Below are 14,845 nucleotides of genomic sequence, written 5' to 3'. Positions count from 1 at the left end.
AGAGCCCTGCTCTGACAGATACCACACATCCCAAAACACTCAAGGATCAGGGCTGGCTCCTCAAGGCACAGACTGAGTGTCTGTTGAGCTGAGCCAACCCAAGGGTGAGGCAAACCCCAAAAATGACACTCAAAAGGGGATGGCCCAATGGCAGTGAGCCCATGTGGGGCTCCTGTGCCACCAGTCCTAGATGTCACCCAGTGGATCCCAGCAGCCTCCACCCCGTCCTCAGGGGCCCTTTCCAGCCGAAAGCATTACATTTGTACAAGTCATAATGAAGAGTCAAAGCACGACGTGTTTGTCCAAACTTTATCTACATTCGATTCCTTCAGCACTTGAGTCCAGGCTCCTTTATATTTTCAGAAGTAAACTTTACCTAATATTCATCTTCAAATAATAAATCCTGCTGCTAAAATTGAATACTTCCCTGCGCTCCATAAAAGAGGCAGCAACAAGCACAAAAGGAACGGTTTTACTGTTGGACAAAGTTTTCTATTTATGGGCTCTGATAGTCTGAGCCTGGGTCAAACACAATACAGGCAGGCAACTGCAGAAAAATATGTCTCCATAACCCCTGAAACACAGCATTGATGCAAGAGTTAAAAAAAAAAAAAAAAAAAAAGCTCCAGCTGGAGGGAATGGGGTTCTAAAACCTCTAAAACCATGTTTGCTTTGTGCTCCTCTCACCCCAAGTTTTTTCAGCCATTCTCAGTGCTAGGACACAGGATTGAAGGCTGCCTGTGGAGTTTGATCACAGGGCCCTGCAGGTGTTCCCTCTGCATTCCAGGTGGGGGAACAGGAGTCACTGGTGTGGTCACTTCCATGTTTGATAGCACAAGGCTGGGCTGACTGCAGAACCTGCACTATCACCAGGAGTTTACGCTCTGCAGCTCCGAAGACAAATTCCACAGTAAGTCTGGGCCATTTTACGTTCAGCACTGTTTTACTGGTATCAGTGGAGCTATTCCTGGTAAAGATACCAGGCCCAAAATGGACTCCTGCAAAGCTCATGCTTCTTTCAATGTATCTGCATTATACACTGAAGACCATGACACTTGCCCTCCCTGGAACCCTGAATATGTTTTTGGTACTTTCATTATCTCTACTGCCAACAGTGGTGTTCAATGTTGCAAAATCCATTATCACTAGTCCACATCACTGTTTCAGTTGGTAGAGTTCAAAGATGACACAATTTGCAGATGCAAAAAATCCTTATAATTGAGGACTTTCCATTCTAAAATATTCTTACATTTAGTTTTTCACTTGAGATGCAATGTTCCGAACAACTGCAAGATCTGAAATTAATTTTACAGTTTAACTAGAAAAAACAACCTCCAGTGTATTACAGAAATACATTTTGCAAACTCATTTTGACAAATAGTCTCCATTAACTTATTTATGCTGACACATTATCCTACTAACATTTGTTGCACAGATATATGCATTTTTTAAAACAATTTAAAAAAAAAAAAAGGTTTTCTGGTAAGCTACCTAACTTAGCACTTGCTGCTGACAGCCTGGGCTAGACTAAAGCTTTGCTATGGTAAAACATTTCAAAGAGTAATAAATCATGACTGGGATCTATTGTTCTGTCAATATTTGAGACAGAAACAGTGCAGAGAGCTCTTCTCTTGTACAACTGGAATGGAAAACACTGACAGGCCCAAAGATAATGAGCTTTTGGGTGAGTATTCTGATTTTCCAGTGTTACAGTTGGGAGGCCAAAGAATTTCAACTGTTTTGTAACACTTCCTACAAATGTTTCTTACCAGAAGGCCCAACCATTTGCCTGAATGACTTATACATCAGAATTTATGCTTTAAATATCCTGAAGTATGTCTTAAAAGTAGAGCCATGGCTACAGGGTGCTTGTTTTTGCCATTAAAATCTGTTACCTAGGAAATGACCCCCTTCTGCCATCAAAAGAATCCAATGTGTAATTACTCTTAAGCAGTTACTAAAAGGTGAATTTAATGCAGTGGGGTGAAAATGTTTAAATTGCATAGAAGTTTAAAGGAGGAAAAACGCATTTATGCTGGAGTGAATACTGTCTGTTGTTAAGGCTGCCATGGGAAAAATACATATACGATAGATGCTGCATAAAATTAAATCTATCTATAATTGCTTAATTTATTTTATTACCTAAGAAAAACTCGGCGCGACAACTACCAATAAATGTGCACTGTAAAACAGGATTAATATTGGAATTCATGGAGAGAGTCATGCAACCAGCTCCTCTACAATCCTTCTAAGTACATGTCTAACCAAAGCTGACACACAGCAAATGGATACAGAGAAAATCTGGAGAAAGAAACACTATGAAATGTAAAAGCAAAGCTCTTTTCCTCTGTGCAGATTTAAAGGTTTGGCCCTTTAAAATGAAAGAAGCAGAGATAATATTTAAATAAATGCACTCTTAAGAGGAAAAATAAAATCAACATCTTTATGCCATTACTTAAAGCACTTTCACACTCTATTTTTAAATCTTCCACCAGAAAAACCACTCTAAAAATAAAGGCTGATAATAACCAAACCCTTGTCTTGCTCCCTCCAAGGACGATAGTGGAAACACACATTTTATAGCTTTAGCTTTTTTCACACCTCTTTTCTCTAGCAGACCTTGGGTTTGTGTTCTTCCCTGTTTTTATTTCTAGCCTGGTTCGTGGGTTAGGGTTAGGGCATGCTCGGAGTGTGGAAGAGACACAGGATGCCCCCAGAGCCAGGGCTGTGGCTCTATGGTTTCCAGAGCACTTATCTGGTTTCAGAATGAAAGGTTTAAACTGAGACATTGGGATTTGAGCTCCCAAAGCTGCTTTTGAACTCAGAAACTTTTAGAAATGAATTGCATCATTAAGCAAAGGAAGAACCAGCATGTTTCTGCAGAATGGGAGAAATATACATGGTAAATTCTTCTCCAGTTCTCACAGCCCCCAGCACACTCCTGCTGACAGGGAGAGGCTGCTCAGCACTACCAGGGACTTCCTCCTGCTTCCACCTGATAAGGGAACACGTTCTACAGTGAATTAATCTCCTTCACTGCACGACACAAAGCATTAATCACAGCAGCTTACCTGAACCACAGTAAAACACTACTCCAGACACTTAACCTATGCAGATGTTAGGCCCGCCTATCTGCTGATTTTGCAAAAGCTCCACCGTATCCCTGCAATAAATACACCTAAAATACATCAGTGACAAGCAGGAGCACAGACAGGATTTTAACTCAGAACTTTGTAACCTAAAGAACTTCACCAGCAACAACACCAGCATTAGATTTTACCAGGTACCCGAGGAGCTGCAAATATTTAAAATGTTATGGACAGCTCTTGCTTACTGTGCTGAAAATAGTGTAGGTGAGCAGCAACAGGCACAACTAAAGGGCTACAATAGTGACCAGGGGAATTATGAGATCCCAAAAGCATTTGAATAGTGCTGTGAAAGTTGAGAGACAGCACAACTCACTAGAAATTCATTTAATTAGCTATGAGAGAATAATTAGAAGACAATATTGCAGTACAGTGGATGTGCACAGACAATGAACTCAGACAGGAAATTAGGAAGAACAATCATCAGACAAGTGAAGATCTAGTACTATCTGAACAGGGAGCAAGGAGTCAGGTGCTGTATACAGCTTCCACTTCATGAATTTGGATTTACGTTTTTAAGGAAAAAAAAAAATCCCTGATTTTATTTAGAAGAACTTTTCAATGCATGAAATTTTATTTTCTAAGAAGCATGTGCAGCACACTTTTGGAGGTTGCCCAGGTACCTGCGTTCATATTTCTGGCCAAAATCTGTCTGGACTTCACTTCAACAACCCTTTCACTTCAACAACCCTGGTAGCAGGAAGCCTGGGTGATCATTCCTTTTACAGAACATCATATTAAAAGGTTAAATCACTGCTCTAAATATGTGGTTACATATTGGTGACATTTTACAGACATGAAGCATTTTTTGAAAATTATTCCATGAGTGTAGAAATGAATGCACACCTACACTTCATTTAATATACAGTGAATTGCACTCCCAACTCGGAGCAGATGCACAGAAAATATTGTGTCATTCCTGATTAGCCAATTCCTGTCATTTTAAGGCAGTAAGCTTGGGATTTGCACTGGAACATGTGCCAGTTCCTGCAGCTCAGCTGCCAGACAGGGAGATGGTGTCTTCAGCACAGAGGTGATTCTCAGGTTGTGCCAGCTGGAACCCAGTACACAAACCTGAAAAGGGAAAAAAACCCCTACAACAATCCCAAGGAAAGAATTAACTCTCTATGATCTGCCTTTCCCTTGCTCAAATTAGCATCTTCAGAGAGAATTGATTCTTTAAGAGGAACATAAATCACAGCCAGAAGAGAGGCACCTATGGAACAGCAAATATCTGCAGCAAATGTGTGCACCAAGGTAAACAGGGTGAAGCTGAAGGTGTCCTACAGACCCCATTGGAGGGTGGTAGCAAACACCACCACAGCACCCTTCTTCTTGGGCTCTGCTTCATGTTTTCTCCTTATTGCCAGTCAGAAGGTGATTCCATTTTGACTCTTGGCGTTCTGCTGGCACACCAGCCCAACTCCTTCTAATAAATCCTTTATTTGGTTAATATGACGTGCTAATATTTGGGTAACAAGAATGATCTTTTAGGTATCAGATTTTCCTGCTGCTGGTGGGAAATAAGGTAAGCACAGAGCACAGCTCTAATATTTGCACAGATGAGAAAGGAGGTCACAACATGTTTCCATTTACTCAAGGTACTCTCCCTACTGACGTCAAAGGCAGTTTGCATAAATATGGCAAAGAAGGAGGATTTAACCCTCCAGCAAAACCTCAGTTTGATTGGACTAGAAAAGTAAGAGGCCTTAAGAGAAAAATTAGAAGTGTTTGAGAGACATTGATTGTGACATTGATTTCCTTCAGGAAGACATTAGGTGAGAAGGCTTCCAGAGGGAGGTGGGAGTGCCTTCAGTTAATCTCTAGACTGTTGGGTCTTCTTTGACTTTTTTGATCCACAATCTCTGGACCAAACAATCTTTTTTCATATTACATCTGGTTTTCAGGAGACTTCCATGCCTCTGAAATTTCTAAGGTGTGAACACATCAAAAGCTGGGCTAGTCATTAGGATATGTGGATTGGAATAAAACGAGATACAGATACAAACTGAATGCTATTTTAAGACTTGTGGTGGTAGCAAAAATCTGCAGAGATTTGTGCAGGAGTTCTTTCACTGATTTTGGCAAAATGCCCAGCAAAGTCCTGACAACACTTGAGATGTTCAAAAGGGAATTTTCTGTGACTATAACATGAAATACACTGAGTTGATCTCATATCTTGCCTTGTACACCGCTTTATCCAAAAGCAGAGGACTAGACTTAATAGTATTATTAAATGATAGAATTATCATGCTCTTAGTTCCAACTGTCCCTGATTTTTTCCTTCAGCTTAACATTTTAGATGCTGGTAAACAACTGCTGTGATAATCAGGTTTCTGCTGAGGGTTACATACCAGAGCAACTCTTCTGTCAATCACACACACTGCAAAGCAAGCACAGAAACCATCCTTTCTAACCTGACCCCAGCCAAACACATTGAAAAATGCACCACATGATGCCTCACAGGCCTGTGTGATCCCAACAGCTGGGAAAGCAACTGGATTTTGAACCAAATTTTGCTTTAGCATGTAGGATAACTGAGTTACTGTTTTGTATCAGGAGCTCAGTAAGCAGGAGTATGAAATCCACTGACCTTTCTTTGCCAGGTTGCTGTTAGGTTCATACTTCTCAATCAGCACTTGAACTTGTTCTTGTTTGAGTGGTGGGTAAAGGATCTCATTTAATCGTGGATCCCGTTGCTTCAAATTTATAAAGTCCATCATCTGATCCACAGTAAGGTAGGGTTTGCTCTTGGCACCACTGGAGAGAAATTAAAAGCAACAGCAAAGTCATTTTAACACATTTCCTTGAAATCTCGTTTCATGTCTGAAACTTCCCAAGGAAATTGAAACAAGATTCATACAAAACTATCATAAAACAAAAACATCACTCCACTGTGTCTCTGGACCAATTTATTTTGCCAGAGGTTCTTCACCAGACATCTAGGAGGAAGATCTTTGACAATGCTCAGCATTATAGGCGTTAATGGGAAGACTTGGAGCAATGCTAAAAGCCTTTCATTCCTCTGAATTTTTGGAATTAAGCTGTTTACAAAAGTAAAAGATAAAACAGCCTTGAAACTCAATCCTGAGCTTGCCACAAATGCTCTGCTGGCATTCCTATCCCAGCTATTTGTGTTTACTGCTGAATACATCAGCAGCCCTGATTTCATTATTCTGGTAATTTGCGTGGGTCTTTCTTTTATAAACTTTCTAAAAGCTTCGAGGTGGTCTGTAATGCAAGCAAAAAGATGTCTATTCACAGAGACAGTGAAAAGAGCAGAGTTTGGGTACAAGCTGTGCCCAGACAGAAACCCAGGAAGCCTCCAGGCCAGTTGATGAGCTGAGGGCTGTCTAGAGCACTCAGGCCTGGCCTGAGTTTTGCCAGGGAGCAATGGGATGCCTCTCCTGGGTGCAGTGGGAGCAAACAGGGATAGGGCTGTGCTCCACTGAAACCCTGACCTGAGGGACAACAACCCCAAAAGGGAAACACAAGCACGGTTGTGTTGCTAAAATACATTCATCAATTGCTTTGGAGGTCGTGGGGTGTATTTTGAAAATTGCTTTCCTCTCATATTGCTTCATGTTCTGATTCCATTGATCAGGCTCTGCTGAAATTGGAAGTACATGGATTGCTGCAAGGGGTAGAAGCACCAGGAGTTACAGAGCTCATAACTGAATGTATGAGATCAGTTGTAGCCAGCTGCTAATTTAATTTCATGGTGTGAATTCATCATACATAAATCCTAAAAGTTACTGCATTATTTTGCCAGTCCTAATTAAGCTTTTGGGGGTGATTGTACATATTCTCATGCCTATTCCATGCTGTTATTGCTTATTAATCTTCTTTTTTTATTTTCTTGGAAACTTAAAACTGTCCTGATCAATACAGAAGAACAAGACCTGGCAGTTCTGCTCCTCTAGGAACAAATTCCTTTAAAACTCAAGCCATCAGAAGTGGAGGTAAAAGCCTGGGAGAGAAGGAACCCTTGATCCAAGATTAAATAACAGCCCTGCTTGACATTTAAATCAGTTACTGGCAAGCACTGCATTCTGCTACAGTATAAACAACCTACTTTGCCATCCTCAGCCCAGAAAAATCAGTGAATGAGAAAAATAAATAAATAACGCAATGAGAGTCTTTCCTTACAACTCAGAAAAGATGTGGTCGATCTCAGGCCGAGGGCAGAGGTTGTTTAAGAACACTCTGTACACTTCTGGCGTGAAGTCGTCTTGAGGGATTGAATCATTCTGTGAAATGGGAAAAAAAAAAAAGAAAGAGAGATACAGCACTTTCATATGTTCTTGGCAAACAGATCACTCACTTTTTTGGCTGCTTTTTATTTCCTTCCTGCACCCTAGAGGAGCCTGGATTCTGCAGGATTATAAGTTCCCCTGAATCACCAAGTAGCTTCGAGTAAAAAACCCCTACAAGCACATCTTTTAGCTTCCATGAGGCACAGTTCTCTCATTTCTGAGCACCTGTGAAGGAGGAGGAAGGGACATCTCCCCATCTAACCCTCTCATCCACAGCAGAAATAGGTGTATCAGCCCTAATGAAGCCTCTGAGCTCACCTCCAGTGGGTGCTGAGCCTGTGTTTTTAAGTGAGCAGAACACCAGTGTCACAGAGGATGAGGATGTCACTCATCTTTCCAAAGCTGTCACACAGCTAGGGAACAAACTGGGTCACTGTGTCATTACCAATACACTTCTTCCCTGACAGCAGCAGTGATTTTACCTTTTCCTGCCTGCAAATACATGTTCAAGATGCCACAATTCTGGGCAAGAGCAAGCAGCACAGCTTTTCCATCCATCTTTGTCCTAAACACTCAGTGTAACACTTTTGGCAATCAGATTTCTTTTAGAGGAATTGATAAAAATATTCTTCTGCAGAAGACTTGCAAGTTTGCTTTGGGTTTTTTTTTTTTTTTTTCCTTACACTTTCTACAATTTAGAGTGATTTAAATTTAGTCCAGCTTCTAGATGACAATCCTGTCACCCTCATTACATTTTTCTCTGAAAAAAATCAAATTACTGGAGGCAATTACTGTACTGGGCAAGCCCTTTGCAGGAAACTTGAAAGTCCTTCATCCAAAGCTGTGACGTGCTCTCTGGGAGCACCACAGGCCCACAGGATGCCTGTCCATGCTCCAAAATGCAGTGAACTAGAGGAGGGGAATGGTAACTTGGGAACAAAGCTGTTTGCTTGGCAGGCTGTTGGAACCTGGCTGTCTGGGGCAATCACTGCCTGTATTTATTCTGCCTGTTTAGCCCCGTTGCCAAGGGAACCAGGAACATCTGTTCAAGCCTTTGTCACACACGAGGAAACTTTTCTATATTTTTCCTGCTTTAGGTTACAATAAATAAACGACACCATATTGCTTTGTCTCGTTTCATCTGAAACCCGCGGAGGCTCAAAAGGGTTTTATTCTGTTTCTGTCCAGATTGGCCAGTCTGGGCTGTTCCTCTGCTCTGTCTGGATCACCATCTCCAGGCTCCATTCTAAGGTGACCCCATCAGACCCTTGTGCCCTCCTTTTCTTGGCAGACTGCGAGTTGCTGCAGGGTGAACTGGTTTAAAACTTACCCTGCCAAAACCTCCCTGTGTGTTTTATGTGGGATCAGTCCCTGAGCCAGGTAACTCACCAGTGGCACTACTGCCCAATCCAGCACAAGGGTGGATGGAGAAGTGGGAAAGCTGAGGGTAGAGGATGAAAATAGCTCCTTTCAGCGAGGGCTGCCAGTGGCACTGAACCTGCACCCATGACACTGATAAATTCAAGCTGTGGAGCTCTCAGTGCTGACACTCACGATTTCCTTAAGTCTGGGATTCTCAAAGCTTGGGAATTGTCTTGTTTGAGTTAGCACTCTGCCCTCCCCTGCTCCCTCTGCTTACAATTCCTGTCCAGCAGGGTGCTGCTCCTCAGCCAAGGGCTTTTAAATGATTCTTTAATTACCACAGAACTACAGTCCCCCATCAAGCTACTGTTTCTTTTTCTTTATGAAGGATTTGAAGGTGCTCACATGAACAAATGTGGATCTCTTCCAACGACCAGAGATCGAGGCTCTGATTTGTGACTCAAACCCAATCAATAGACATTAGTTTGCCTCCCCATGTCTCTAAACACCCACTACAAAGAAAATAACCAACACGAGCCTTCAGGCATAAGTACACTGAACTTTTTAATAGGTATTTGCTACCAGCACCATAATCAGTGTGCTACAAAACACAAATGTCTAGATGGGAGAGGAAAGCCACCTCAGGCACAACCTCACACAACTATATATGGCTTCCAAAAGCCTGTCTGCCCAAAGGGATTAAAATACACTGCCCCCTTACTCAGCCTGGTCTGAGCCATCCCTGCTTCAGGGGAACCACCCACACACCTTATGGGCTCATCTCTTTTTTGACACCAGTGAACAAAGCACAAACCTTCTGTACCACATGAGAGCATCCCTCGTTTCTGGCTTGGCTTAATATTAGCATTCAATTTTATTCCCTGATTAAGACTCTCTACTAATTTCAAGCACTGCTGATTTATGATTTGCCTGGTAACCTGCCTGCTTTTTATAACATCTGTATCCAGTCTGTTACGTATTTGGCAGCATAAGAGCTAATTCAGATTATTTGCACAGACTGGACTCAAGACTTGGTTATTTTACTTTAACAGTCAAGCTCACTGGTGCTTCATTGTGAACCTCAGCATTAACTAGAATGCAAAAACCACTCTTCACAGCCAAAAGGCCAGCCAAAATAAAGCTCTTCAAATTCTATTTAGGGCACCTTTAACCAAAGCAAACAAAAATATCCAACAAGAACAAAAACTCCCACCCCATTTCCAAAAATAGCCAAGATTAAAAAAAAAATTTAAAAAAAAAAAAAAAAAAAAAAAAAAAAAAAAAAAACCCACAACAAAACACCACCACAAAACACAGGCAAATCAGATGGCAAACTCATAAATTCATTATTTTTAAAACTTTGTTTAAACATTTATTTAAAGATCTATTTGCTTGCAGATTTGCTGGATGATGAGTGTTCCAAAAATCAGGCCTTGATCCTGCAAGACTCTACACAGGTCAGTTCTGACCCAGAAAAAATAATAAAGCCATGCTTTGAAAAAGAGCTTGACTTGAGGTCCATGGGTCATCCCAGTGTGATCGTGCTCTGCTGCTCAGCTGAAATCAGGGCTGCAGTGCTCAGCACTGCAGAGAATCCATCCCTTATTAAGGTCCTTGAATTCAAAATAAAGGATTTATTTTCAGCAATTCCAAGGATCCTCTCTGGTGCTATTCCTCAGGATGAAAACAATTATCCAGGCAAGGAGAACTCTTCCTCCTCTTACACTAAATGTAGAGCCTGCACGTTGTGCCACAGGGTCTCCTGGAAAACACACAGAGGGAATTCCCTGGAAAGTGGGGCTGATGGATGGGGATATTTGTCCCATCACAGAAAAATCCACACACAGGGACACCCTCCCCTGGCACCTGTGCCCAGATCACTGCAAAAGGCAGATGAGGGACTGTCCCAGGCTTGAAGATTCATTCCTAAATTCCAAGAGCTGCAGCCAAACACCACGTGAAGCTTGTGGCCAAGGAGCTCCATATCTTCCCAGAGCAATGAGAGGTGTGGAAACTTGGGAGAAAACACATGAGGAATGAATATGAAAAACCAAAGAGCCTAAACTGCTAATGTCCAGGAGAGACTTTCATGAATTCTCTGAATAATTTGGTGTTATTTTGCTGAGTAAGACTCTCTGATATTCATGTCTTGCATGCTGTTGGAGTCTGTTGCTCTTCCAAGGCTTTATGGGAACACCATTTGTCCTGCAGCACAATAGGGCAGAAAAGCTGGAAGCTGAAGCTAAGAATTTCACTTGTTCAAATAAACAGGAACACAAAGGAAAAGAGCTGCAGCTGAAGTTCTGCTTTTCTTCTATCCCGTTACCTCCATGAGATCCAGCTTTGCCCTTCTACAATATTTTTCCAAGATGATCAACACAGTTTTCTTTAGAGCACGCAGTGCATTTCTCTTTTATCCCAAGCAAAGAAATGATCTACTTCGTTCTCTGAATCATTTTCAAGATGGTATCCCAGCAACAAGCATCCAGCAGTGTGTATGTAAAACTGGCTCTACTTAGATAAATAGCAGGAAAAGGCTGCAGTTTCTTCCAAAGACCCAAATGATATTTAAATTTTCTTTTCAGAGACATGTAGTAAATGGAAGAAATAAATCAGTTGATTTAGAAATCCAGAAAGCGCCTCAGAGATTTTTTTTGCACACTTTGTCTTGTTTGTTATCAATTAAATGGAAACTCGTCTTTAAAATTATTCTCTCCACATTTCTAACCTCACAATATTACTTTAGATAAGATTATTATAGCATTCTATACCTACTTTGCTGACATTTCTTGGAATTTTATTGAATTGAGCTCCCAAACCTATGAAGGAAGGTCTCACTGTAAGGGGTGCCTGAGGTTTGGCTGGTGAAGTTCTTCTGGAGCTGTAGGAACAGGCTCTATTAAACCACTGGGGGAGCAAAGGTCAAGGGAACCTCACAGGACAGAGTCTTGTCTAAATCCAGGGATCAGGAGATGCAGGCTCACCTCTACTACAGAACAGTTTGGCCCCACCTCTTGGACCCCTGAACGAAGGAATTATACTGCTAGAAGCTTTCCTGGGATTAAAATCCAGTTTGGAGAAGGGAGGTGAGACCAGAGGTCCCACTGTGGTCCCTCCCAGCCTTACTCAATCTGTGATTCTGTATCTCCAGCATTAACTGGAATCATCTGCTTGAGCTCAATTCCTTCTGAGAAAAGCCATTTTGAGGATGAGGTATCAGCCTGGAAATACTCTGGGCTGAGGGGAGCTCCTGGATTAGCAGGATGCAACGTCGGCATCCCTGCAGAGTTAACAGCTTCCACACCACAGCATTTCAATGTTCCCTTCATGCACCTTTTGGATAAGCCAGGGTGGGTTCAGCCTGTCCCTTATCTCCAGCTACAGATCACACCTCAGGCTAGCACTGCTCGGAAACTTTGCCTCGGAAATTGTGCTACAGTCACCTATTCTTAAAATGCCCTCACAGGATTCCTCCAGGACAGGTCACACAACCTCTGCCTCCTCTTTGAATCCTTTTAGGCTTCTTCCAGGTGCTCCTGATCCTAAACAACTTCAAATCAGAGGCACACAGATGGGAATCAGCAACTTCTGTGTGGGAAAGCCAGAGCTGTTGCTGAGGACCCATCCATGAACAAACTCAGTAGAGAGGAAAGAGCAGCAAACCCAAGCAATGCTGATGTGAACAAGTGCAGGTGCTCACCCTGGAAGAGGGAAGGTTACAGGCTTCTAACGCGGTCTCCACCCGTTTTCTGTCCGAGGAGAACAGGCGGTATATGCTGCAAAACGAGGACAAAACAGGGGGATGTGGGTTAAAGACATGCCTTGATGGCCCATAGGGCTTAAAGACTGAATATCTCTTAGCAGCCTGTTACATCTTCAGCTGTTTATTTCCCTTTGCTGGCTGCTCAGTAACAGAGGGGAGTTCAACAGTGCTCAGTTTTAACTCCACCCCACAGCAGCCTCTATCACAGCAGACACTTATTTCAGCTATCACAGGTCTCTACATTCCCCCAGTGATATGCAATTTGGATCTGTTTATTTTCACATGTCCCTGAGATAAAGAAATTATGCGCTTTTTTTTTTGCTTTTTTTTTTTTTTTTGCCTTTTTTTTTTCTTTTTTTTTTTTTAATTTTCACAAGTGGGAAGAACCAGGGAAGAGAGGCAGAATGTCTGTGCCCAAAGGGCATTTGAATAGAGACATCCCAAGGATCACTGGCCACTCTGTTATAAATAAGAGGGTAAAATGATGATTCTTTTAGGCACAGGGGTCCCATGCTCATCCCAAACACATATTCACACCCCAGGGTCAGCAGAGAGCACATGGTAAGGAAGGGGAACAGCACTTACTTCTTCAGAGGAATGCGTCCCTCTGGAGTCACCTGCAGCTTGAGCTTTGTGTAGCTGTGGAGAGAAAAGCACCCTGCTTTATTTTTACAGCATTTTCAAGGACCTCTCCACCAACTTTCTAGCTCTGGGCTAGTGCTCTGATTGTGTGGCAAGTTCCACTCAGCTCTTTCTGCAGTATGAAACGTTGGGAAATTGTTACTGACCAAAAACCTTCTACTTGTCTGTCCTGAGATAACTGTAAATGAGTTTTGCAGTAATATCACCTGGTGAAAAATGTGACAACACTTAAATATTTACAAAGATTTTTAATTTGTTAAGACTCAGCTTTTTCACTTTACCCTGATCTGCCAAAAGAAGAAGAAACTGCATGGTTCTAATAAACTTTCCTTTTCTTCCCAACAGAAAATGCCATTAGCCACCACTTCAAAACAAAGTGCATGCTAAAACTAGGATAACTGGGATAGGAACATTTCCACAAATCCTTGACTCCTCACATTTATCTTTTGGAAACTGAAGCCTTTTGTGCTACTATGTCACCAAGCAGAACTCCCAGCACTGAGGGACATTAAAACAAAAATAATCACAGCAGTTATTTAAAAAGAAGTTTATTTTGCCTTCTATTTTTTGAAAATTTTGACTATATTTTGATCACATTGATTGTTTTCCTCTATAATGAAGGAAGTTAGAAACAACAGAAGATGGAAAAAAGCTTCTCAAGCTCTTTACTACTGTACTTCCAATGCTCCAAGGAACTGAATGTCATAAAGAAAAAACCCTTCATTCTGCTCTAATGCAGTTTGGTTTTCCCTTTCAACAAAAGGGTTCTGATAGGACTCCAACCAACCCTTTGCTTAGTACACTAATTATAATGGGGAAATAATTTAGTCTTTAAAGTCATAGATTTCTTAAGTGACTGATTTGGCATCTGTGCAGAAGAGCTGAGAAACCTTACAGTTTCCAAGTGATTTATTAATTAGTGGAAAAAGGCACAGAATTGCCATGCTTGCCTGCTACTGAATCCACGCAGCATGTCCAGTGACTTCATCTTTAATTAATATGGCTTGAAAAACCGCCAAAGAATAGCTCCAGGCAAGGAGCTCTGCTGTACTGTGTGATGGCACATTTCTCCCCTGATTTGAGTAGGAGAAGGCCCATTAGTTACAGCCCCAACCCTCCCCACTGCAGACCCGCCAGCAGAACCCTCTGGGCACCTGGGGATTTTAGGGGCAAGGAAATTGCAGAACTAAATCACTCCAGCCTATGGAGCTGCAGGAAGTCACCAGCTCAGGTTGAGCACATTCCCCACTGCCAACATGCAGGGCCAACAGGGAATGTCAAATGTTCCCATCCATTTGGGATTTTGTTTGCCTAATACATCCCTGCTGTCCCAACACACCATTATCAGACACAAAGCTGTAGTTCCAGCAACATCCACCCTTCAGAACTGCCTCAGGAATTTCTGGACTCCAGCTGCACCACAACAAACACCATGAGGAGGAAACACACACCCACAGATGCACATCCCTCCTTCCCAGAACAGGCATCTATGATTCTGTGGGATTAAAGTTAAGCACTCTGGAACATTCTGGCTCTGGGTGCAGCTAATGAAAGTAGCCATTCACAGCCTCAGAGAGTCCAGGGAAAGGGGAGGTTAATTTTGGAGGGCAAGAAGTCTTAGGAATCTAAGTTTAGTATTTAGCTGGACTGAGCCCCCACCTGTGAGCAGGAAAAGG

At 42.1% G+C, this 14,845-nt stretch overlaps 1 protein-coding gene across 2 annotated transcripts in view; it reads right to left on the bottom strand.

Annotated features, from left to right (window-relative positions):
- PLCB1 (phospholipase C beta 1) overlaps positions 1-14,845 on the bottom strand; it is a 341,408-nt gene that overhangs the window by 114,473 nt on the left and 212,090 nt on the right. For both annotated transcript variants that reach the window (XM_083856221.1, XM_083856220.1), the window contains exons 6-9: positions 13,113-13,166; positions 12,465-12,540; positions 7,296-7,396; positions 5,740-5,906 (exon numbers count right to left, since the gene is read on the bottom strand). In XM_083856221.1, the coding sequence (XP_083712347.1) occupies positions 5,740-5,906; positions 7,296-7,396; positions 12,465-12,540; positions 13,113-13,166 (398 nt within the window). The remainder of the gene's footprint in view (positions 1-5,739; positions 5,907-7,295; positions 7,397-12,464; positions 12,541-13,112; positions 13,167-14,845) is intronic.

Source organism: Zosterops lateralis, assembly GCF_965231275.1.
Source record: "Zosterops lateralis genome assembly, chromosome: 3".
Classification (NCBI taxonomy): Eukaryota; Metazoa; Chordata; class Aves; order Passeriformes; family Zosteropidae; genus Zosterops; species Zosterops lateralis.
Note: the sequence above shows the minus strand (reverse complement) of the source record. Positions and strands in the feature narration are given on the sequence as shown.